Here is a 23,993-nt window from a genome sequence, read left to right as displayed (position 1 = left end):
AGAAGGTTAGACAAGCTTCAGAAGGGGGAGCAGCCATACCCAGCAGAGCAGCTTAGAGCAACACACAATTGCTCAAGAGGATGCCTGAAAACAGACCATGCCAGCCTTTCCTTTCTGCAATTATGTTTACAGAGCTGAATTTGGCCTGGAACTGAAAAGGCTCCGATGCCCCCTGGGATCCTAAAACCACTGCAATATAAAAAGTTAAATAATTGTAAAACAGGTAGTAGGCGTAATATTTCAAAGACTGAGTTCTCTCTATAGACACAATGCCTCCTGGTTAGGGCATGTTTGAGGTACTGCTGCTGTGAATCATACACAGAGAATGTGTAGAAGAATGTAAAGCAAACGTAACTTTCATTCTCTCCAATGGTAAGTTCTTTTGTGACCTGTGCTATTTTTAATTAATGATTCTTCCTATTTTTCATGATAAACATACACTGCTATTACATTTGATTTCAACCAAAAATAAATAGATACGATGGCTCAGTTTGAGCAAAATCCCATCCTATCATAAAATTCAAATAATTATATAGATTTTAGCCAAAGATTTTAATATAACTTTTAAATATAAATGTTTCAAGAATTAAAGTAAAATGCAACAGTGTTTTTGCATTGGTTAAATATTCTTAAGATGTTTGCTTTCATTCACTCCATAACGATTATTTATTCATTGAGACATGTCCAAGCCCTTAAAAATATATATAGTCTCACAGGAGAGATAATTCCAATGTAATGTGATGAATGTTATAATCAGAGAAACACAGACTCCTAAAGAAGCATGCAGAACAGTCTATTCATGATCAGAGGTAAAGGGACCAGGAAAGGAGAAAGTTATTAGTAACTAAGACTTCTCTATCATGGTTACAAAGATACCTTCTTCTGAAGTTGCCATAATTATAGCATTTTTCCAATGATAAAAGTGTTGATCAGAGAATTAAACTGAGATGCTCAAGGATACACAGAGAGAATATGTGAAAAACAGAGCCTGTATCATTAACTCCCACATTTTTTTTTTTCTGCTTCAAGGGAAGCCTGAGCTAGTCCCTGAAAGGTTAGGAAGGGTTAACCAAATAACAGGATGTGGGGTGAAGTGAACCCAAAGAAGGAGCAATATGTGAACTGGTCAGGGTTGAGAAACACCATTAGTTAAGGGACTGGGGAATTCAGAATAGCCAGGAATATTAAGAGTTGAACCCCACTTAAATCTTTCTCCACAACATCTTTGTTTATCAATGCGAAAACAGGCCCCTCCAAAGGCTGGTGGCCTTCAGTAGGTTTCAAGAAACTATGCTGGAGGAGAGAACAGACAGAAAGACTCCAGGAACAAGTATCTTGAGATCTGGAAAATCTAGCGGCAGAAGACGAGGACATAGAGATAAACAGGGGCTAGATGTGGAACATCTTCCACGTCTTGCTAAGGGCCTGGGTTTGATAGTAGAGCTCAGGGCGCTAATGGTGTGTCTGATGCGAAAGAAATGGTCCGCGTTGCACTGAAGATATCTATTTTATATGACCACACAGTATATACATAGGTTTATAGATAGAAATTAATAAAAGTTTCACAAGTCAATTTCTACCCATTCTATCTGCAATGCACTCTGATTTTTAAAAAGTCTATTTTAGTGTATTTAATTTTAATATGTCATTTGTAAAATATTAACTTCATAACACACTAGGTGAACAGGCTGCACTGTGAGGAACTGGACACTACATGTCAAGAAGAGAAGCATGGGAAATGGTTTGAAAGCCACTTTTTCCTTCACCACTTAACCCAGCACAGGAAGGAAGTTCATACACAGTTTTTGTTTGTTTGTTTGTTTTTGTTGTTGTTTTGCGGTACGCGGGCCTCTCACTGTTGTGGCCTCTCCCGTTGCGGAGCACATGCTCCGGACGCACAGGTTCAGTGGCCACGGCTCACGGGCCCAGCCGCTCCGCAGCACGTGGGATCCTCCCGGACCGGGGCACGAACCCGTGTCCCCTGCATCGGCAGGCGGACTCTCAACCACTGCGCCACCAGGGAAGCCCCATACACAGCTTTAAGCATGGGTGTTATTTACTGCAAATGCAAAACCCTTTTTTCATCTTTACCATAGACTCTGGTAAATTTGATATTATTTTGGCCATTCAGTAGAGGCTTAGAAATGACATACTTTGTACAAGTTTACACAATTAATAAATAGCAGAGCCAGAATTCAAACTCAACCCTGTCAGTCTCCAATGAAATCACCATTCCTGCCACATTATGCTTTCTACCACTATAATTTAGACATTCTGACTGAGCCATTTCCAGCTTCTGACTCAAGCTCTCTACATGATTGACAGGCAGTTAGGATACAGGCCTGGCACAAGATAGGTGCTCCATAAATATGTGGTTGAATGTAAGGATGAAACTGTGTCGTGTGAAAGGAAGGACAGAAAGAGTATGCAAAATCTATTTGTTCCATCCATATTCTAAGTTCATAAGGTTTAAATGATTCCAAATTATTTCACAACTAACCAATGCATTTTTATCTCCCGGTAGATGAACATACAGAATGACTGATGTGGCCCCAAGCCAAGGAACGCTGGCAGCCACCAGAAGCTGGAATGGGCAAGGAATGGATTCCCCCTACAGCCTCTGGAGGAAGCACAGGACTGCTGAAGCCTTGATTTTGGCCCTGTGATACTGATTGCAGACTTCTGGCATCCAAACAGTGAGAGATTAAAGTTCTACTGTTTGAAGCCACCACATCTGTGATAATTTGTTATAGCAGTTACAGGAAACTAGTGCAGCAGAGCAGTAGATCCCAAAACTTTAGCAAGCCTAGGGGTCAGCTGGGATCTGTAAGCATGCAGAGTTCTAGGCCTTGCCCTCTGAGGTTTGATTTGTTAAGTCCGTGGGGAGGGGAGGTGAAAGGTACAGTTTAGGCATTTCATGTCATCGAATGCTATGTCCCATGTTTTCCTCTCCTATCTCGTTAGTTTGTGTTGTGGGATAGGGAGAGGTAGGAGATAGAAATTTTGTTTAGCTCTTCAGTTTGTTTTTGTGTTTAGTTGGTCTGGGGTTAGCTACAAGGAGTCAGTTCATTAATTAAGCACTACAGTATAATAGTTTAAAGTTTTGCAGTCTTATAAATCTGTGTTTGAATCATAGTTATGCAATTTACACACTGTTAGAAATAAAGTTTTTACTCTGCTGAAGCCTCAGCTTCCTTATCTGTGAAATGAGAACGAAAGCAGTTTCCACACAATATATTATGTGAGGATTACAGATGTTTATGAAGAGCTTAGCTCCATACTAGGCATATGTGTATCTATGTCTGTGTGTACATGTGTGTATGTATAAATTTTCATACTAGGAATGCTTTATATAAACACATATATAACAGAAGCGTGTATGCGACTAGATAGATAGATAGATAAGGGTACAGATATGGAAAATTTACTAGAATTTTATCAGATAAAAATTATTTTTTGTTTAAAATTCTATATTCTGCTTTAACTGACTTGGTGATTAGAGAATAATGAACATCATTTAATATTAGTTGCCAATTATAGATGACATTAAATCTTCATTATAGGCTATAATTGCCAATACAAAGTATTATAAATATAAAATTATAAAATACTATGTCAGCACTCATTGACCTGAAAATATACTCTGTAGGTTTTTAATAATTCCTGCTTCTCGGTTTGTTTCAGAGAACAAAACAAAACAAGGAATCTTACTCTTTTATTATGAAGTTACAAAACCATTCTAAACAAATAATATCTGTTTATATATAGGGCTAAAGTTACATATAACAATTAATTATTTTCCAAATGCATAATTTCACCACAAAATTTATAAATCATTATTTATCTCACATGCCCACACCCTCTCCCAACCTAACCAAAGCTTTTATTCCTGTCATAGATGGAAGAAACAAGCATAATATTAAAGAAAAATGCTCATTTATATTGCAAGTTTGGAGCGGGGGGAGAGGGATCCAAACTTTAAAGAAGAGGGGGAGGGGGAAGAAGAGGAAGAGATCAAAATCTCAAGACTTGAGTCCCAGGTCGTATTTTTTTAAATGCATTTGTTAATAAGTTTTAAAGCAATTTGGCCTAGACTCAAATAGACGTGAGACCAAACACTGATTCTTCCACTTACTAAATAGGGACACAGGCAGCCTCAGTGAGACAAGTTCTTTTGTAGGTTTGCTATGATGACTCAATGAAAAATGCAAGCAAAGCATCTAGTACAGCACTGGATAAAGATGGTTGACATTCAACCTGCAGATGAATCAATAAGCGATACTGATATGGCTGAACTCTCAGGTCCATCTCTAAAATTTGATGCTTCTATGATATGATTTCATAATATTTTTTTAATGTTTGAAACATGGCTAATACAAATCAAACGGGCAATATAATTTTTCAAAGTGTAACCAGACATGTCATGAATTTTGTCTGTGGCTGTCCACACAGGTCAGTTTAATTTAATTCATATTAAAATCATTTAAATATAATATCATAAAACAAGTAGATTGGGTACATCTACTGATTTTCAAATAATTTATTTTATCAAAGATATACTTGCCAAATGATTATACTGAGATCAAGTGAATAAGATTACCCCATTTCATTTCCTTTTTCTGTCCTATGGAAGTATTTTTTAAAAACATTGTTTAATCACCATAGGTTTTTAAGCTAAGAATATCATAGGTCATATTTAAAATGGCTTCATATCTTAGTATATGGTTTTCTGAACTAGGGTTTTAAAAACTGCTCTTATTTCATACTTTTTAGTACTGAGTATTAAATTTCTCAGTTAATTTTCTATTAATTTCAAGAAGAGTTGAAAAAGATGGAGCAGTAAGTTCTTTTAAAAAAAAACTAGATTAGCGAGGGTAATAAAACTAAAATTACAAAAGGATTGCTACAAAATATGTTTTCTAATACAAGGTATGATGGTATTTTGTGTTTACTCAGATAGTGGCTTATCAGTGGGAAACAACTTACAGCATTTTAAGTCAAAACTATCAGGATAAAGAACATTCTAAATGTTTAAGAAAGTGGTTGGTATTTAAATATATAGTAGAAATATTAAGTACCTTTGCAATTTTTTATGTACAGAATAAAGTTTAATAACTACCTGCAAAACCAGAAATATTTTATATCTTGTCTCCAGAAAGAAGGAAAAAATTTGCATGTGGAATCTGGTGTCCAACCCAAAGGGAGTTACTTAACTTCAATTTCTATTTGTCCTACTAACGGCACAAACCAATTTAAATATTGATACTCATAAGAAAAACATTTACACTATTTATTCTATAATATAAAATTAGTGTAGAAAAGCATTCTTGTGTCTTCAGCATTTATTTAATTTCTGAATGGCAGACCAGATAACTTTCATAAAAATATTGTTTTTCGTTGTAAATTAGACGTAATATATTCTAAGAAATGTCTTTCTTACTTTACTATGAATGTAGTTTTAAAAAGCTATAAAGATTGAAAACCCAGGTATATCTGTAAGATGAAATATTGAACAGACCGTGGTCTTTGGTGTTTCATTAAATCAGTCTAGCAAGTCGGAGTTCTAACAGACTTTAATCAGTCTAATTTCCTCATTACAGAAATGAGTGAAAACTCTGAGCATTTACTGAATTCTTTTTCCTGGATCATCTAATCAGAATTAGAATTCCAGTGACCACTGTCCTTTCAACGTGACACACTTACTCTCAGCACCCCCATGTTATTTCAATTACTTCATTCAAACTTTCCAAGTATACAGAGCAACTTCTAGAGACAAACTCAGCTTTAAAAATCATCAGGGTGATACTCTAATCATTTAATATAAATTTCCTAATACTTGTAGTTTATGCTTATTCTCCTGAAGTGTGAGCCTAAATAAAAATAATGAATCATTAAGGAAACTACAAAGTAGAGATTTTCAGTTACTATTTCTTTAGAGATCAGAGCTCTATTTGTAGGAAAGCATTTGTCTTCATTAAGCTATCTTTTTCTAGACATTCCAGAAGATGAACAGTTTCAAAATGGCAGGGGATCATGTGAATGGACTAACTTAGCAATATTCCACTCCTCTGAGTCATAGTGCTAGAATCCTGCAGCGTGCCATTTATAAGATTTTACTAAACCTTTAGAGCATTCCAATATTTTATCTCTTCCCTATTTGGTTAGGAGCCTCATCTTCTTATCTTACCTAAATAGATCCTTTAAAAGGGCAGCAATAACAAGCAGTGGCTGAAAGAATTAAAACTTAAAAGGACAGCATGGTGATAAAAGAACAGGATACTTTTTCTGTCAAGAATAGTTTCACTGTCTGGACTGCTGTAAACTATAGAAATGGAATAAAGATGCCTGTGAAATCCATGATGGTAATTATTGTGGCAGCCATGACCCCGTGGGACATGGAATCAGAGAATTAAGGGAAGACCAAAACCTAATTTTTCATCTCCTAGGAATAGAAAAGGGTAAGAGGCACAAGTTTTCCAAAAATCCGCATCTCAGCAAATTTTAAACAATATGATATGATAGAAAAGAAGGGAGAATGTTGTGGCTGAAAAAACCAGTCGAGCTATTAGAGTGAGGTGAAGGGAGGAAGCAGCGAAGAGGAAGGACACGCTGGGAACCACACCCTCACCTCTGCCCCACCATCTAATTCTTGGTTTGCAACTATTTCACATGATCAAATTTCCTAACCCCTCCATGCATTTATGAAGATTATTAAATATCATGGCCTAGTTTATTAGCACCCCACTCTAACCAACTGAGCTAACTGGCCAAGTGCTCTAATGGTCTACTTTAAAATAAAGAAAATTTTGTTTTCAAAACAACTTTTCCTCTACGTGTCTCACATTTTTGTCTAAGAACCTTGCACTTGTGCCTCTGCATTTCAAATACATGTTGGGCATTTTTTTCTGCTATTTTTAATCTGCTGGGCATTCTGGATGTTCCTGGTATTTATAGTTGGCTAATTTATTTCCTCATGTAATCTCACCAGAGTTGTGGCATGCAGCATATATTTTGAATCCTGATACCACCCACCTAGAAATTACTTAACAGGTGTCATCCACATTAGTAACTTCATCTTTGGATGAGGTTAAATATAGTGTTGAATAAGCTCCTACAAACTTAGTTCTATGTTTTTCAGGATGAGTTTGGTCTCAAACTTATTAAGGAAAGATAGCAATAGATAGCAGTTGAAACTTGGAATAAATATGAATCAACCTCTCAATAATCCTGCTAATAAAGACAAGTTCATATTTTTCTTAAATATGTGCCCTTTAGCCAATGATATTTGAAAGAATTTTTGTTGAATTTTCTTTATCTGCTATAAAATACTATAATCAATGTTTTTTCTTTATATTATAAGGTAACCATTAGAGAATGACATGGAAAAGAGCACATTAATATTATCTAATAGTCTGAAGTCATTATCATATTGATTTGAATTCCTTCCATTTCTACGTAATCTACTAACAAATACCACCTCTTCAAGCAATCATATCCCCTTATGAAAGGAAAGTGTATCCCCATTGTTTTCCAACATTAAATCTTCCACACAGACTCCAAATTTCCTCCTCTGCCACATCCCTGAGGATCTGGCATGGTCACTTGTCTCCCCATCCCCCTGGATCCTCCCCTTTCCCTATTGCTTCCTCCTTCTCTGCCTACTTCCGCACTTGCAAAAACTCCCCTCACCTTGACTTCCTCTCAAACTATATATTTTTTATTCATCCTTCAACAGGAAAGTCCTGGAAAGATCATTCAAGACTCAGTGGATATCTGCACCTCTCAGCTATTCTTGAACACATGATCACTCTACAGAAGATGTTTACATGAAGGTCATTAACGCCTGTCTAATTACCAAAACTAACTCTCCTGCCTTCTGGTATACCAACCCATTGACTAGGTAGCATTTGACAGCATCTGCCCCATTTTCCTCATTTTACACTGCCCTGTCCCACTGGGTTAGTCCGAGTACGTACTACAGCTTAAGCTACCACAGCTACCCTAAGGATTAACAATCCATATCTGTTGATCCACTCTCTCAGTGATGGGCTCACTTTCTCACCATTCTTTTCACCCTTTTCTGACTCCTTCAACTCTGCTTATCACATACATGTTGGTATTCCTCAGTGTGAGAACCTCAGCTTTCTTCCTTTCTGACTTCACACAGACCTCCTAGAGATCTCGTCCTTGGCCATGGCTTTAACCATTATCTACACAGTAGGTATATTCTAACCAATATCTTACTTCTGGCCTTTAGAATCACATGCCTAATTGCCTCCAATAACCTCCTACTTCACGTTCCAATGGGTACATCAAATTCTACTTGTCAAAATCTGAATTTGTCCTCTTCCCTTCTTCATCTTTTAGCCTGTTTTCTCCCTCTATAATAATCATCTGGTTTAATGGTAACTACTTACTCATTCAGGCCAAAAAATCAGGGACCACTGCATAGTCCCTATATTTTTCATCTCCCATACCCAACTGAAGGCCAACACTTAAGTGTTCTACAATGCCCAGAAAGCACCTGGGGTGATCATTTTTAATATTTACATCAAATCACAACACAGCCCAGCTTTAAAAGTCCTCCAAAGGCTCCTCAATCAACTTAGAGTAACATACAAACTCCTTCCTTTGGTCCTACATAATCAGGCTTCCGTCATCCCCTCCAATCACCTCTCACTGTGCTCAAACCACAGTCGTCTTCTGCTTCTGGAACACACCAAGCTCACTTCCTTCACATTCCTTTTGTTCTTCCCTATTAACACTGTTGCTATTATTTATTTGAATATTTGCTCCTCTGACCCTCAATTGTCCCTACACCTGGTGCCTTATGTGCTCAGTTAATATTGCCTAAATATGAATAGCTGGCTGTTATTCATCAATATACCATACATTCGTACCATGAGAGAACTTCTATTACTAAAGGCTGAAAATAATCCAATAAAGGTTACCAAGTTTGAAATTTTAAAAAGACAATTTGTAACTAGAAACAGTAGCAGACCTAGTTTTACCTTACCTTTTGTTATTAAACATGAACACCAACCAAAGGCCATGAAAAATCAGATATATAAAAAGCATTGGACAAGTAGTTCTATAAGTAAGGACAGTGCTCGCCGTTACCAACACAGCACCGCTCGGTTGTTACACAATAAAGAAACAGGCAACATCCTGTTTGGAAAAGATGTATGAAATTTATAAGCCTAGTCATGCTATCATAATTCTCTTTCCTTTACTTTCTTGTCTCAGTTAAAATCTGGAATTTTTATTCATTAGTAACATAGTAACATAGTACCAATGCCAATTCTTAAGAACAGAGGCAAAAATAATTCAGCCAAAAAAGTTACATTTGTGTCATATGTATTCTTCTGAATCACCTTATTGAAGGCATGCCAATTTCAGGTTAGAAATTCAACCACATCAAAAAAAATGAGGTTACAAGTCATCGTGACTCAAAATTCAGTGTAATTCTGACTAAAACTTTTTGGCTGGAAAAAAATAATCACCTATTTTATAACATTTGCATTTCTCAGGTTTTGGTTTTTCTGTTTGTTTGTTTTAAATCAGAAGCAGAAATATCAACATAACATGTATACTAGATGTTGCATGACATTTGGGGGCTAATAAGGAACAGGAAGTAATAAAATTAAGAGAGTCTTATACCCATGAGAATATTTTCAGATTTGTAGAATTTTAGGCACAGATGTTTCAGATAAATATCTAAGGACCGCATCTCTATCTATAGTTATGAGTTTTGAAGGTTTATTTGTTTATTATCTGTCATGAAGTAATAGCTTGGCTATTTATTGAACTGTAATCGGAATCAAATTGGAATGCCAGCAGAGAACATAACAGTTTTAGTATCCAACATGTCTTTATGGTTGAAATAATGAAAGTAAAACCAACAGTGTTGGGTTTGAGAAATAACATATGATATTCAGGGACTATAGAGCTTTTTAATATAAAGCCTTAAAAATCTTTTAACAGGTATTAATTCATGAATGTGCTCTTTATAAAGTTTGTAGCAATACTATTCTGCATTTCCATATCAGTTTAGGTAGTAAAGAATGTCCATAATTATATGTTATTATCATATCATAATTAGGGTTCATTTTACAGATGAGAAAGCTGAGGCTCGGAGAAGTTACATGTCTTTCCCATCATCGTGCAGCTTTTATTATAGCAGGGTCTAAAGGTATTATAACTACTTCCAGTAAAACTTCAGGAAATAACTATAATTAATTTTAATAGAGTCGTCTTTGTGCCCAGAGTAATTAGATCAGGAAGTTTCCTTAAAACTGAAATGTTTTACAGAGAATCTTTCTTTATAGTGATTTTTTTCACAAGAGCTACACAGAGTTCATGACACTGTAGTAGGGCCTTAGAGGAGTGCTTAAACACACACACACACACACACACACAGACATGCTAGTTAATCACTCTTTAAAAATAAATTCTTTTTATTATTTTGGATTTCAGTTTTCTGACATTAAATAAAGCAGGTCAGCAGGTCAAAACAGTTCATCATTTTTTTCATTCTTCCAGTTTCTGTCAATTAAGTACTCATTTTTATTTTAAATGCCTATTCTATGCTAAAAAGAGTTTTGGAGGAAACCTCATCTTGTGGATTTTGGCTGTCATTCCTGATTATATCTGCTGACATAACTTCAGTTAAGGCATTTTGGTTTCATATTGTCCTATAAAATAAAGTTGTGGCTATTTAATTAAGAAAGGGGTGGGTTTTTATCTCAGCAGTTTATTAATCTATTATTTTATTATAAAACTCTAGGCTTTACCAAGTGGTAAAAATAAGAGAGGGCTGGGGGACAGACAGACCTCTAGATCGACAACTTTCTGGAAAAGGCTATGAATCATATCTCCTAGTCAGTCCCTGCTCAGCAAAATTCCAGCAGCCTGCCCTTAGAGTTATTTCCAAAAGTGTTGAAGAGTCCATGTGTTTACACTGGACTTTGTTATGAGCGAAGAAAATACTATTCATATATTTTTAAAATGCACATGGCAACTTTTGTTCTTCAAACCAGTTGTTCAGACAAAAAGGCTCCACTTAAAACTGGAAATGGGATATATTGCCACCAAGACCAGTGTTAAATTATTCAGACATCAGAACAAAAAAAAGTCAAGAATCTGATAAAACACCTGGAGATTGGTTCTTCAGGAGTCATACATATTCAACTGTATTGTTGTTATCACTTCTTCCTAAATTGCACCCAAAGAAATATATATGATAGAATATGATCAAATGGTTTCTTAAACAAGGAGAGAGACATGCAAAAGAAACTTCTAGTCCATTTATAAATGCAGTTAACTCTGGAAGTGAAGACAAGCAATATATTCAGAATAAACATGATTCTTACCATCTGAGATTGACTCCTAGGACATCCATTGATATCTTCAACTTTTTCATTTGCTAAAGCCAAGAAATAAAATAAAAGAGAGAAAAAAAGAACGACATGCTTAAGCCATGAAGTGAAACACAAAAAAAGGAGACTAAGAAAAAAAGAAAAAAAAAAAAACACCAAGCAAAATGCTGGTGCTACATTCACTCTGCCTCCTAAGCCGTGTACAAGAAGACACTCTTGTTAGCAGCCGCCAGGTCCATATGCACAAATCAGGCAAATAAAAAAAAAAAGTGAGTGAGAAGGAAGTTGCTGCTAATTCCTTAGCCTGTGCCAAATGACTGCTGGCATGAAACCTTTCACAATTGTCCCTGCTGGATCAGGATATAGTTTCAAGGAATCTCAGAGTGTATGAGTTGCTCCAGCTAACGAAATGCACACATGGGAGACATATGGTTTAATGAAGCGTTCATTTCTGACAATTCAGTGTATGTAAAGATACAGTTCTAGCCATTTAAAAGTATGGCCAAACTGCCTTTTTCAAACATTCTCACATAAACATTTTAATTAAATCACGGGGAGAGCTGCATTAATCTCAGAGACACATGGACCAAGTTCCTAAGCATCCAAATTAAATTGTATTTTACCGAAGTGCGTGGGTGCAGAAACTTTCATGGCTTTTCTCAGAGGGCAGATCTTACCAATGATCTGGATGATTTCTGCTAGCAGCACTCCATCTGCAATGTCTTGCTGCAAATCCTTGATCAGCCGCTTGTGGCCCGATTTTGCCAGGTAGTGGTTGGCCCAGTCCGTGTAAATCTGTTGAACAGAGGGAGGGAAGAAGTGAGATGGGACGAGGGAAAAGAGAGGCAATAAAAATGCTTAAGACAAATGTTGGATTCAAAGGGAAGTTATTCTGGATCACATTCCAGCTTAAGGAGTCATAGCTCCAAAGGAAATAGTTGTAAAATAATTTTTAAACAGCTCTTTCCCCCACTTATCTCTTGTTTCAAAGGGGGATGACTCACTCTTTTTTCAAAACCCGGGACTAGTCACTTGTGACACAGCAAAACTCCCTTCCTGGATGACTACTGAGGAAGCTCCTGTTTGCAAATCAGTTTGAGTTTTTACTCTCTTGCCCCTGGTTCTATCATACTGAAAATAATCTGCCTGTCCTTGTAAAAGGAAGCCACCTGGATTGATTTATACCAGAATCTTACTATAAAAATGTGTGTTTCTCTGAGAAGACTTAATTAAATTTGTCATGTGAGATACTGTATGTGACAATATTTTGGCATCATTTTATGAAATAATTGCAAATGCCTAAGCTATTTTATTTGAACTGTCATATCCCATTTCAGCCTCTTGAAATGCATTTATATAAGAGAATAGAGGAAGCAAATGCAGTTATTACATAGAAATCATAATACAGAATCGACGAGCAGATTATGAGCCATAAGGTTGGCAATCTACATAAAGTAGAGGTGTCTCTCCAATAACAGATTGATAGAAGAAAAAACTGAAACTGTTCAAAAACTTCACAAAAATAAAATGTTACTAACTTTTCCAATGTTATAGGCACTTACTGATGTAATCTAAATGTAAGGAAATAAATAAGTTAAGACTTTAATTTCATGAATGGCTCATATGGACATATTAATACATTTATTACAAGGCAGATTATAATATGTGATATGATAGAAGAATGCAAAATTTGAAATGAGAATAGAGGAGGACAATTAACTGAGAAATATACACATAAAAATGTGTTATAGAAGCACTGGAATTAGAACTGTAAACATAATAGAACCTAAAGATAGGAAGTGAAGGAAAGGGCTCTCCCCACAGAGGGGACAAGATACAGAAAGGCAGAGGAAAAAAGGAATCAAGGGCACAGCTGTAAATTATATAATTAAGGCAGGACGCCTGAAATTGTGACAAATTAGATTGGAAAGGTAAATTGAGCCTTGTAGTCATGAGCACTGAGTGCCGAGCAAAATATTAAAAAATGCTTTTTTTATTTCTAACAAAACTGATACATGTTTTTGTAAAAATAAAATAAAAGTATAGAAACTGAGAAATGGAGGTTTCCCCACAACTTGCAACCCCACCCACTTTTGAATAACTTGGTATAAATAGTTCTAGAATTTTTTCTACGCCTACACACTTCACCACATGACACAATATTACACACACATACACATGCTCATGATAGAATGCGTAACCAAATCTAGCTCAATTTTACTTATCACTGCATTTTTCAGTTTTTTATGTAACAGTATTTTAATAACACTTCTAAAACCATTTTGCATATATTTTCTCATTATTTTTGATGTAATATTATACATAATATCAATCCCCTGTTGAAGGATATTTAATTATTTTTAAAATGTTTCCACTGCATCTAAACTTGTAAGATACCTTGGCACATTCATATACTAGTATTTTTTACAGGACCAAAACCTAAAAGTGGGACCACTAAGTTTTTTTTAATGTATCCTAGGTACAAACATTCCAAAATACAACATAGAAGAAAAAGAGGGTGTTTCTTTATTTTAGAAAATACAAAGTGGCATCTTAATGCATATGTAGTGGTATTAAGTGTCCTGAAAGACATAAATAATTTGAAGCATCCTGTTGCATAAGAAAAACATACATGACAGCAACACTACATCTTTCTCCATGTTCATGATCTTCTTTATACTGAAGATATTAAAGTGTGAGAAAAATCACTTGCACAACTGTCTCCTGAATTAGAAAACAAACACATGATTTCTAGATAGACACTTTTATTTGGTGATCATTTTCCTCAAGATTTTAGTCTGCTTGTGTTATTGTAAACTTTTAATTTTATAAGGATTTATACTGTTTAGAATATAAAAAATTGAGCACTTTCTGTTCATCTTTTAATGATAGCATTAATTGTTTGGTTTCTAGTAGAAATTTCAGGGCAAGCCAGGCTTGATTTGTGCCTGTCCCCTAGGCAGCGAGTTATAAGCACCAGTTAATTGACTTTAAAGGATCCACAAAGATGAAGAACATGAGTTCTGTAGTCAAGCAGACCTGGCTTTGAGGCCCAGCAGACTGCTTGCCACCCCTGGGACACTGAACAAGTTGCTTATCCTTTCTAAACCTGATTCCTCATCTGAAAAATAAGGATAATAATAATACTTACATTATAAACTTGTGTCAGGAATAAACAAAATAGCACTTGTAAAGTGCTGGTCACAGAGTTAGCCCTGAAAAAGGGTCTGCTGTTATTATCGTTTTATGGCATCTAAGTGTTATTTGCTATGATGGCTTTCCAACAAATATGTGTTGATGTTATCATTTTGCAAAGGTTAAAAAATTTGAAAGTATTGGCAGTTGAAGACTGGAGAAACTGTACTCGTTGCTTTCTTACACTACTCACATCTCTGACTCCTGCTATCTAATTCACTGGGGCCACAGATCTGTCTGCCATCCAAACTCAGAGGAATGCATCCAATCTTAAGGCTGTGATGTTCTCATCCAGGCCTGCAATGCCTCCATCATGACACAACCTCCAACAAACTCCATGTTGCATGGATTCCTCTTTTTTGATAAAGGCATTAAATTATGGAAAATATATTCATTTAACTTATTTAAATATACACAGAATGGAATGTATTAAAAATAAAAACAATAATACTTTTATTTTCCAAATGCATGTCAACAGTGCCTTAGCCTCTATCCAAATCCCTCCTGGGACTCAGGTGGGAAAACAGATGGGAAACCAGCTGGTTGCCTTCAAGACCTTGTTGGGATAGCCTCTGGCTGAGCTCATGAAATACGTTTTCACTTGGTCCAGGATTCCTTCTAGAGGAATCCCAAGCCCGAGTGCTTTGACTCGTCCAGCATCTCTAACACATGAAACTTTGCTCAGATAGTAGCTCTGACTTAGCTGCAATCAGAAAAATCTATTCAGACTAAATAAATGAATTTAAAAACGAAGTCCCATGCACTTTATTTACTTACTCTTTCTAACAGACATGTGTAGAAGATACCTGATTCAAGTTAAATCAGTGATTTTCAAAGGGTTATAATCTAGATTAGGAAATATAAAACAATTACAAAGCAACTTATACATATATTTAAAATTATGTATATATAAACTTATATTTTCCTGTCTTTTAAAAAATAAAAAATTAAATTTAAAAAAGTGGACATATGAACTGTGTCTTTAAGGAGACAGTTTTCAAGCAAAGGACACATGGTATATAAATATATATATTTAAAACTCATCAATAAACTTTCTGTAATAACCTGATGAGAGAAGATACAATCAACCTGGTCAATCATCATTAGAATCTGTTGTTCAAATAAACACAACAGAATGGTGAAATCATGTCTGGATTTTGGATCTGAGCTCCAAAGTTGCCCTTGATTCATTCCCATAAAAATAATCACAGCATTTAACCTCTTAGCCTCAGTTGAATGAGTGAAATGTGTGGTACTTATTTTGTAGGGCTATGGTATGAATTATAGTTGTTTTTTTTTTTTTAGTGAAGAAACTGATATAATTGAAAATAATATCATATCAATCGTAAATCAATATTTGGTATTGTCTACAGGGCCATTGAGCGTTTAAGTCATCAAGGTTGTGACCAAAGCTTTAAATATCATTTACCTTAAAATATCTGAGGAAAGCTGGCTTCAGATGTTTAAACTGCAATATTATGAATATAAATGTCATCTCATGTAATAATTATATTTCAGTCAATTCAGAAGAATTAATGAGATTACATTTACCAAAGTGCTATTTAGAAACTCTAGCACAGTTGTATGTTTAATAATGCATTTACAGTAATTTAAAATAATAGAAATTAAAGGCACCATGGCATACTTTATATTTCTTATTTATCAGCATGGGTTTTAGGGCCTATTATGCAACAGCAGGTATTCTTTAAGGAACAGTCTATACGGTTGGAATTTCTGCTCTGCCACTCAATATCCATGTGGATACCGACTGAACAGTTATTTCCTCTCAGTGTAAGATTTTTCTCGTCTGTAAAATGGCAATAATAGTATTACCTATTAATGGGATTATTGTGAGGAGTTAATAAATTTATACTTTTGGAACATGGCCCTTCACTTACTAAATATTTGTTAAATGTCAAATAGTATTATTAGTTCACATTTTCATATTTACATTAATCATAATTGGTTTATTAGCATTATAAAACAGTACCTTTGTCAAATCCTTAAATCTTAGCTGTCCACCCAAAGGTAGTTGACCTAACTAATTAAGGAAAACTGCTGCAAGTTGTAATGATCTCTTAATTATTTGATCCTATAATATTTCTTTTACAGTGCTAATTTGTAAATTATAAAATAATAGGGTCAAATAGAAGGCAATATTCCTGATTTCAAGCTATACTATAAAGCTATGGTCATCAAAACAATATGGTACTAGCATAACAACAGATAAATAGACCAATGGAACAGAATTGAGAGCCTAGAAATAAAACCATGCATATATAATCAACTAATATTTGACAAAAGAGCTAAGAGCACTCAATGGAGAAAAGACAGTCACTTCGATAAATGCTGCTGAGATAATTAAGGTAGTCACATGTGAAAGAATGAAACTGGACCCATATCTTATGCCACTTAAAAATTAACTCAAAATGGATTAAGACCTGAAAACATGAAACCCCTAGAAACAAACACAGGAATAAATTCCTTGGCATGGGTCTTGGGAATGAAGTTTTGGATATGACATCTAAAGCACAAGAAACAAAACAAAACAAAAAACAAGTGAGACTACACCAAACTAAAAAGCTTCTGCACAGCAAAAGAAATCATCAACAAAGAGAAAAGACAACCCATGGAATGGGCAAAAAATATATGCAAACAGTATAATCTGATAAAGGAATTAATATCTAAAATATATAAAGAAATTGTACAATTCAATACCAAAAATACAAATAACCCAATTAAAAATAGGCAAAGGATCTGAATAGACATTTGTCCAAAGAAAATACACAAAATTCCAACAGGTATAAGAAAAGATGTTCAATATCACTAGTCATTAGGGAAATGCAAATTAAAACCACAATGTGATAGCACCTCACGCCTGTTAGAATGGCTGTTATCAAAAAGACAAGAGATAACAAATGCTGACATGGATATGGAGAAAAGGGAACCCCTGTGTACTACTGGTGGAATTTTAAATTGGTATAGCCACTAGGGAAATTAGTATGGAGGATCCTCAAGTAGTTAAAAATAGAACTACCATATGATCTAGCATTTCTACTTCTGGAAATTTATGCAAAGGAAATAGAAACACTAACTCAAAAAGATATCTGCAACCCCGTGCTCATAGGAGCATTATTTACAATAGCTAAGACACAGAAAAAAACCTAAGTGTCCATCGATGGATGAATGGAAAAATAAGTTGTGGTACATATATAGATATATAAAATATAGATATATAAATTTATACACACACACACGATGGAATGTTATTCACTCATAGAAAATGAGGAAATCCTACTATTTGCCACAATATGAATGAAACTTGAAGGCATTATGCTAAGTGGAATAAGTCATACAGAGAAATACAAATATTGTATCATCTCACTTACATGTGGAATCTAAAAACAAATGAAAAAACCTCATTGAAAAAAGATCAGACTTGGGGTTACCAGAGGTGGAGGGTGGAGGGCGAGGGGGTATTGGAGAAAGGTGGCAAAAGGTACAACCTTCCAGTTACAAGATAAATAAGCACTAAGGATGTAATGCGTGGCATGATGACTACAGTTAATACTGCTATATGATACATAGGAAATTTGTTAAGAGAGTTAATCCTGTGAATTCTCATCACAAGAAGACTCCCCCCCCCATTTTTTTCTTTTTACTGTATCTATCTATATGACAAGTTGGATGTTAACTGAACGTACTGTGGTAATAATTTCACAGTATATGTAAACCAAACCATCAGGCTGTATGCGTTAAACGTATACAGTGATGTATATCAATTATTTCTCAATAAAACGGCAAATGAATAAATAATAAATATGCTGTAAAACAAACAAACAAAAATAGAAGCCAAAATATAGACATCATATTGCTTTTATCCTGTTACAGTAAAACAACATCAGAAGATCTACTTTGGTTCTCCATGGAGTCTTAAACTTTTGTTTATGATGAGTTTTTTTTTTCACTACTGACAATATAATGAATGCACTGCCTTTGTGTATCACAGCAAACTGCTCCTGAACTTTTTAACCATAATTCAGTATTTGATGAGTGTATTATAAGTAACCTGACAGTTATATAAAAATTATTATGACTGTTTTTGTTACTACATACACTACACACTGAGATATACAAATGTTTCAATGAGATACAAATTTATTTTTAATGAGTGCTAAATGATCAAAGAAATGTAGAGAAGTAGGTGGGGAAAGACAGACTCTTCAGTCAAGAGCCTATTTTAACAGAAAGACACTAACCTATAACCTACTTAGAAAATATTATAAATGAAGTCAGATGATTTTAAATATCAGTTGAGCTGGTTTCAACCCTGCATTTATTTATACACATTAGTTTCTCCCCAACATTCAAGAAGTAGTGATATATTCCCGTAAGCACTGCTCTCTGGTTTATTCAAATTATAGGTTTTGAGAAGTCAAATAGGCTCTTCTAATCCATAGCAGAAAGAAACTGTTTTGAAAACCAACAATTTCAACAGTAATAATTGGGTTTTCATATTACATAAATCAGCAAAGGAGTAAGCACATAAAAGATAAGCCATAAATGGTAGATTAGGGAAGAGTGACCAGTGATGAAAGTGTTTTTTCCCACAAAGAGAAGAATTAGTCCTGGGAAGAGAACTGGAAGGAAGCAAAGGTGCTAAGATTCGACCTAACAGGCCACCTCTCTGGGTGGAGTTTCATAGTAGCATCTGGACCCGAGAAGGACTCACAAAGCATAACACCTACCAAAAGCTTATGCGAAAGCATCCATTTTTTTCTTCCAATTCCTGAGAATCATATGGGATTTTCTAAGGGAAAGCAAGTGAGCCCAGAGAGTATTTGAAATCAGGACAGGAAGGATGCTTAGACCTAATATGGGAAAGGACAAAAAGCAAGAAATATGTGAGCACAGGTTATGATAACTCCAGTCTGACAGACATCATAAATTTCACCACTTACCAGACAGTGGCACTGATGGGCACTAACAGCCCATAAGATGTGGCATCATGGTGCCGTGGAAGTAAGTACCCTTGTTCACCAACCCTCCCCAGACTATCACTTCAGGGAGAAAGATGTACAAGGGAAGGAGAAGGATCTGAAGTTGACTGGGCCTTTTCTGATAGGACTGAAATTTAAACCAGAAGTAACTGAATACTTCGAATTGGGAAAAATAAATTTTCTCCTGCTGTACAGAAATAGAAATTTGAGAGGTGAACTTATATATATATTCTTTAAAAAAAAATAGAATCTATCTCTTTGCCTATTATTGTTATTATTTTGGTCATGCTGCGCAGCTTCTGGGGTCTTAGTTTCCTACCAGGGATCAAACCCGGGCTCCCTGCAGTGCAAGAGAAGAGTCCTAACCACTGGACCACCAGGGAATTCCCTATATATTCTTTTTAAAAGCTATAATTTTGTACACCTCAGTGTATGATTCAAAAATCCCTGAGTGACAGGCAATGTTGGGCAAAGGAGATTAGAAAAATTACAGTATGGAATTAAGACCTGAAACATGCTATTTTTACTCAGTTTGAAATTTGATCACAGACTGGATCTTCAGTTGCTATCACAGAACTGATATGACCAAAAGATCCATGGAGTTCAATGTCATGACTCTTGCAGACCTTCTAGAAATCTCAATACTGAGGGCTATGAGGGACTATTATAAAATGAACCCATTAAAAGCTTTTATAATATAAACATCATCACAATATATGTAATAGATTCACCAAGTAAATGGTTCAACTCAGCTAGTTTATTTCTCAGTTTTTACATCAAGAAAAATACCAGTAATGAACTTTTTTTTAAAAATTTCAAGTTTGAAGGTTGATTAAAAGTGAATATTGATGAGTCAGCAACTCCAGAAAATCAGAAGAAGGTCTATGAAAGCAGGTAAATTCTAAAGTAAACACAAAATAAACTCTGTAATTTCCTTTTGCTTTTTTCTTTATTTGTCACACCCAATCTCTGACCCAGCTCTGTTAATTCTATCTCCTTAATATCTTTTGACCCTTCGGCTCCATTACTGCTGTAATTATTCTGGTTCAGCTTTTCATCATCTCTCACCCAAATTGCTTTAAAAGTCCTAGAAACTGTCTCTAAATTAGGCAGGGTATGCGCTAAACTATTCTATACGCTATAGATAGGGACTGCTTTAAAATGCAAATCTGATAAACTAATTTACCTTCCTACCTAAAAATCACAGGATAGTTCCCACTTGACTTCAGAATAAAAGTTTCCTTATGAAGCCAATTTACTCCAGTTCTTAAAAGTGAATTTGTTTAAAGAAAAATGGCCAAAAAAAAAAAAAAAGAGAAAAAAGAAAGCCACAACTATGAAGGTCCTAGAAGAATGATGAAAGATTGAGGAATGCCATCCAAAAGGATGAGCTTTGACAAGCAGAGAGAAGGGGAAAGCATATTCCATATATATATATATGAAGAGGGATAGTGAAACTTATTAAGGGGCAGAGGTGTATTTCATATTCTAAATTCTGAATCCATTTGGGCTGAATAATTCCATTTGGTCAGAGCACGGGGAAGAGGCACATGGAAAAGCTAGAGAGAAGAGGACAGGAGTGAGGCAGGGGTCCTATGTAAAGTAAAGAGGGCTGTATCAATATTTTAGGTAAAAGCTTATTTTTATGTAGGAGGCATAAAAATGACAGATATGGCTGTATTTCTAAACTCTAGCTCTGGTGTAGCTATGAGGGATAGAGAAAAACAGTAAAGGGAGACTGCTTAAGAGGCTAAGACTTAAGATGTAAGACTCCCACTTTCTGGATGGTAAAATGAAAACTTTTCCACCCTGTATTTTCTAGGAATTCTCCCTTAAGACAGCAAGAACAAAAACCGAAGGCTCAAACTCAATCTCCTATAACTACAGTATATGAATATGGAAAGCAGCTGAAAGAGTGATACATGATTTAGCAAAGAGGAGTAAAGGAACATCAAGCCCACAGGAGCCTGCGGAGGGAGACATCAGAGCAATGCAAAGAGATTTTCCCATAGAATCCCAGAACAGCTCAGGAAGTGTGGGCAACAGATCAAGTGGAAAGTTGGGGTGGGGGAAACCAGAGACAAGAACTACTTTACCTCTCCCTCATACCATCAAGAGGCAGGAACTACAGACCAGGGAAAATCCAGACTTAGAGATATCAGTCAGACAGGAGGGTAGAGGTATAGGAATGAAAATGAGGGATTAAATGAAATTATGCATCCTGATACTGAGACGCCAGCAACTGTCTTCCTGCCCTAGGTTCTTTCTCCTTCAAAAATGCAAGATTATATCTGCCCCATCCACATTCCAGCCAGAATGTGGATCCATGTCACATATATTACTAATAATATATTCCATGTGAAGGGATCACCAGTCTTAAATAAACGTTAAAATTCATATACATGCAAAAATATCACTTTCCATTATTACTGCATTTAACCTTTCACGTTCTCTGAGAGTTATTTCCTACCTGAGAAAAGAATAAACCTTGGCTGCCTACTGTACTTATTTTGACCATAAGCCAGATGGAGCAAATAATCAACATCAATATTCTCAACTTTCATGCTTGCAACCCCACCCATCCCAGTGACACTTCCTTGGCACACAGCTGTCAAATGTACCACTTGATTCAAGTTTCAGATTTTATTGAAACTGAAATTATAGTGATATTTTCATTTACAACTGCATTTATCTGTTTAAATTCATAGCCCAAGTGATTAGCTTGGAATGTTAATGACATCTCCTTTTAGGCATACCTCGGAGATATTATGGGTTTGATTCTAGACCATCTAAATAAAACAAGTATCTCAATAAAGCAAGTCACAAGAAGTTTTTGGTTTCCCAGTGCATACAAAAGCTATGTTTAAACTATGCTGTAGTCTATTAAGTGTGCAATAGCATTATGTCTAAAAAAACAATGTACGTACCTTAATTAAAAAATACTTCATTGCTAAAAAATTCTAACCATTGTCTGAGCCTTCAGCAAGTCGTAATGTTTTTGCAATAGTAACAGCAAAAATCACTGATCACAGATCATCATAACAAATGTAATAATAATGAAAAAGGCTGAAATATTGCATGAATTACCAAAATGTGACACAGAGACTCGAAGCGAGCAAATGCTGCTCGGAAAGCTCGATGCAGGGTTGCCACAAACCTTCAATTCATAAAAAAAAACCCAAAAAACAAAAAACGCAGTTACCTGTGAAGTGCAATAAGGTGAAACAATAAAACGAGGTAAGCCTGTATTTTCATATAGGAATAAGAAATTTTTAGATGAGCAGAAACAGACCTAAATGTAATCTAAAAGGAAAACAAGAGATAGAGTTTACTATGCTAACTACAGTATTCCTGATTTTTTTTTTTTTTTAACCTGCAGTTTATTTGTAGGGAAAATGATGAAACCAGAATACAAACTGGGGCATGCATAATCAAATCAAATCAGCCAACACTGATTGCACAGCGCTGTGCTGGGTACTGTGGCCACATTAAAAAGGATAAGACACATAGTTTGTCCCTGAGGAGGGAAGGAAGGACTGGGCAGGGAGCAGGTTAGCCAATTTTGAGAACCCACCAGGTGTTCCTTGCAATGATGATTGCCTCGTCTCTCTCCACCTTGCCTATCTGGTGACATTCCAGCTACCTCGATCTTTTTTCCAAATCATCACTCCCCACACGCTTGTGAAGACTCCCTGGCATTTATTTGCGGTCACATATGTCACTCTCTGATCCTTCTGACCACTCCAAATGTACTGACTGTTTCGGTTTTTGAGTCATATTTTCTCCTCTAACCTTAAGTGTCACCATCATCCTGGGCAATTTCCTCATCAGTGGACAATCCGATAAACACTCTGCCAGAAATGAAATATATAAAGAATCATCTACCCTGTCTTAAATTCACAGCGCTTTTTAATGATCTTTTCTTCTACAGAGAAAATGACACTTTGTAAATTTCTGAAAAAGGAGTTGGATATTATAACCATACAGTACAATTCTGGTACTAATTTAAATTTTTTTCACTTAACTTCAATCGCATTGCCACTGCGTTTATGGAATGCTCTATGGGGAATCCATCCTAACTGCTTGCAAAATTCTAATAACCCAGGTGACAACATGTGTTAAAACCTGCATATTAAACTGTACCAAAGAGTATTTTAGAAAACCAGTTAAGAGAACTTAGTTACTTCTCATACTTTTCTAGGGGGGAAAGAAAAAGCATGATACATGAAATTCTTTTACCTTCTTTTTATCTCAGTCTGATAATTGATGTAAGTTAAGTTCAAGGCAAATATTAGCAACCGTCCTTCAAAGAAGAAATAATATGGCAGAAAAATATGCGTAAGAAAATAATATTAATGAAACACAAAGGTAAGAGAGAATAAACCTCGATTAGTCTTAGCAATTCAGTTTCTAGGCTTCT

The 23,993-nt window shown here is 35.5% G+C and overlaps 1 protein-coding gene across 3 annotated transcripts in view; it reads right to left on the bottom strand.

Moving 5' to 3' along the window:
* The window catches only part of NAV3 (neuron navigator 3), a 363,427-nt gene that overhangs the window by 240,912 nt on the left and 98,522 nt on the right, over positions 1 to 23,993 (bottom strand). For all 3 annotated transcript variants that reach the window (XM_029206422.1, XM_029206421.1, XM_029206423.1), the window contains exons 2-3: positions 12,056 to 12,173; positions 11,373 to 11,425 (exon numbers count right to left, since the gene is read on the bottom strand). In XM_029206422.1, coding sequence (XP_029062255.1) covers positions 11,373 to 11,425; positions 12,056 to 12,173 — 171 coding nt within the window. The remainder of the gene's footprint in view (positions 1 to 11,372; positions 11,426 to 12,055; positions 12,174 to 23,993) is intronic.

The sequence above is a fragment of the Monodon monoceros genome, unplaced genomic scaffold (assembly GCF_005190385.1).
Source record: "Monodon monoceros isolate NGI ecotype Baffin Bay Population unplaced genomic scaffold, NGI_Narwhal_1 Super_Scaffold_6, whole genome shotgun sequence".
Taxonomy (NCBI): domain Eukaryota; kingdom Metazoa; phylum Chordata; class Mammalia; order Artiodactyla; family Monodontidae; genus Monodon; species Monodon monoceros.
The sequence above is the reverse complement of the archived record's forward strand: the minus strand, read 5'-3'. Positions and strand labels throughout refer to the sequence as shown.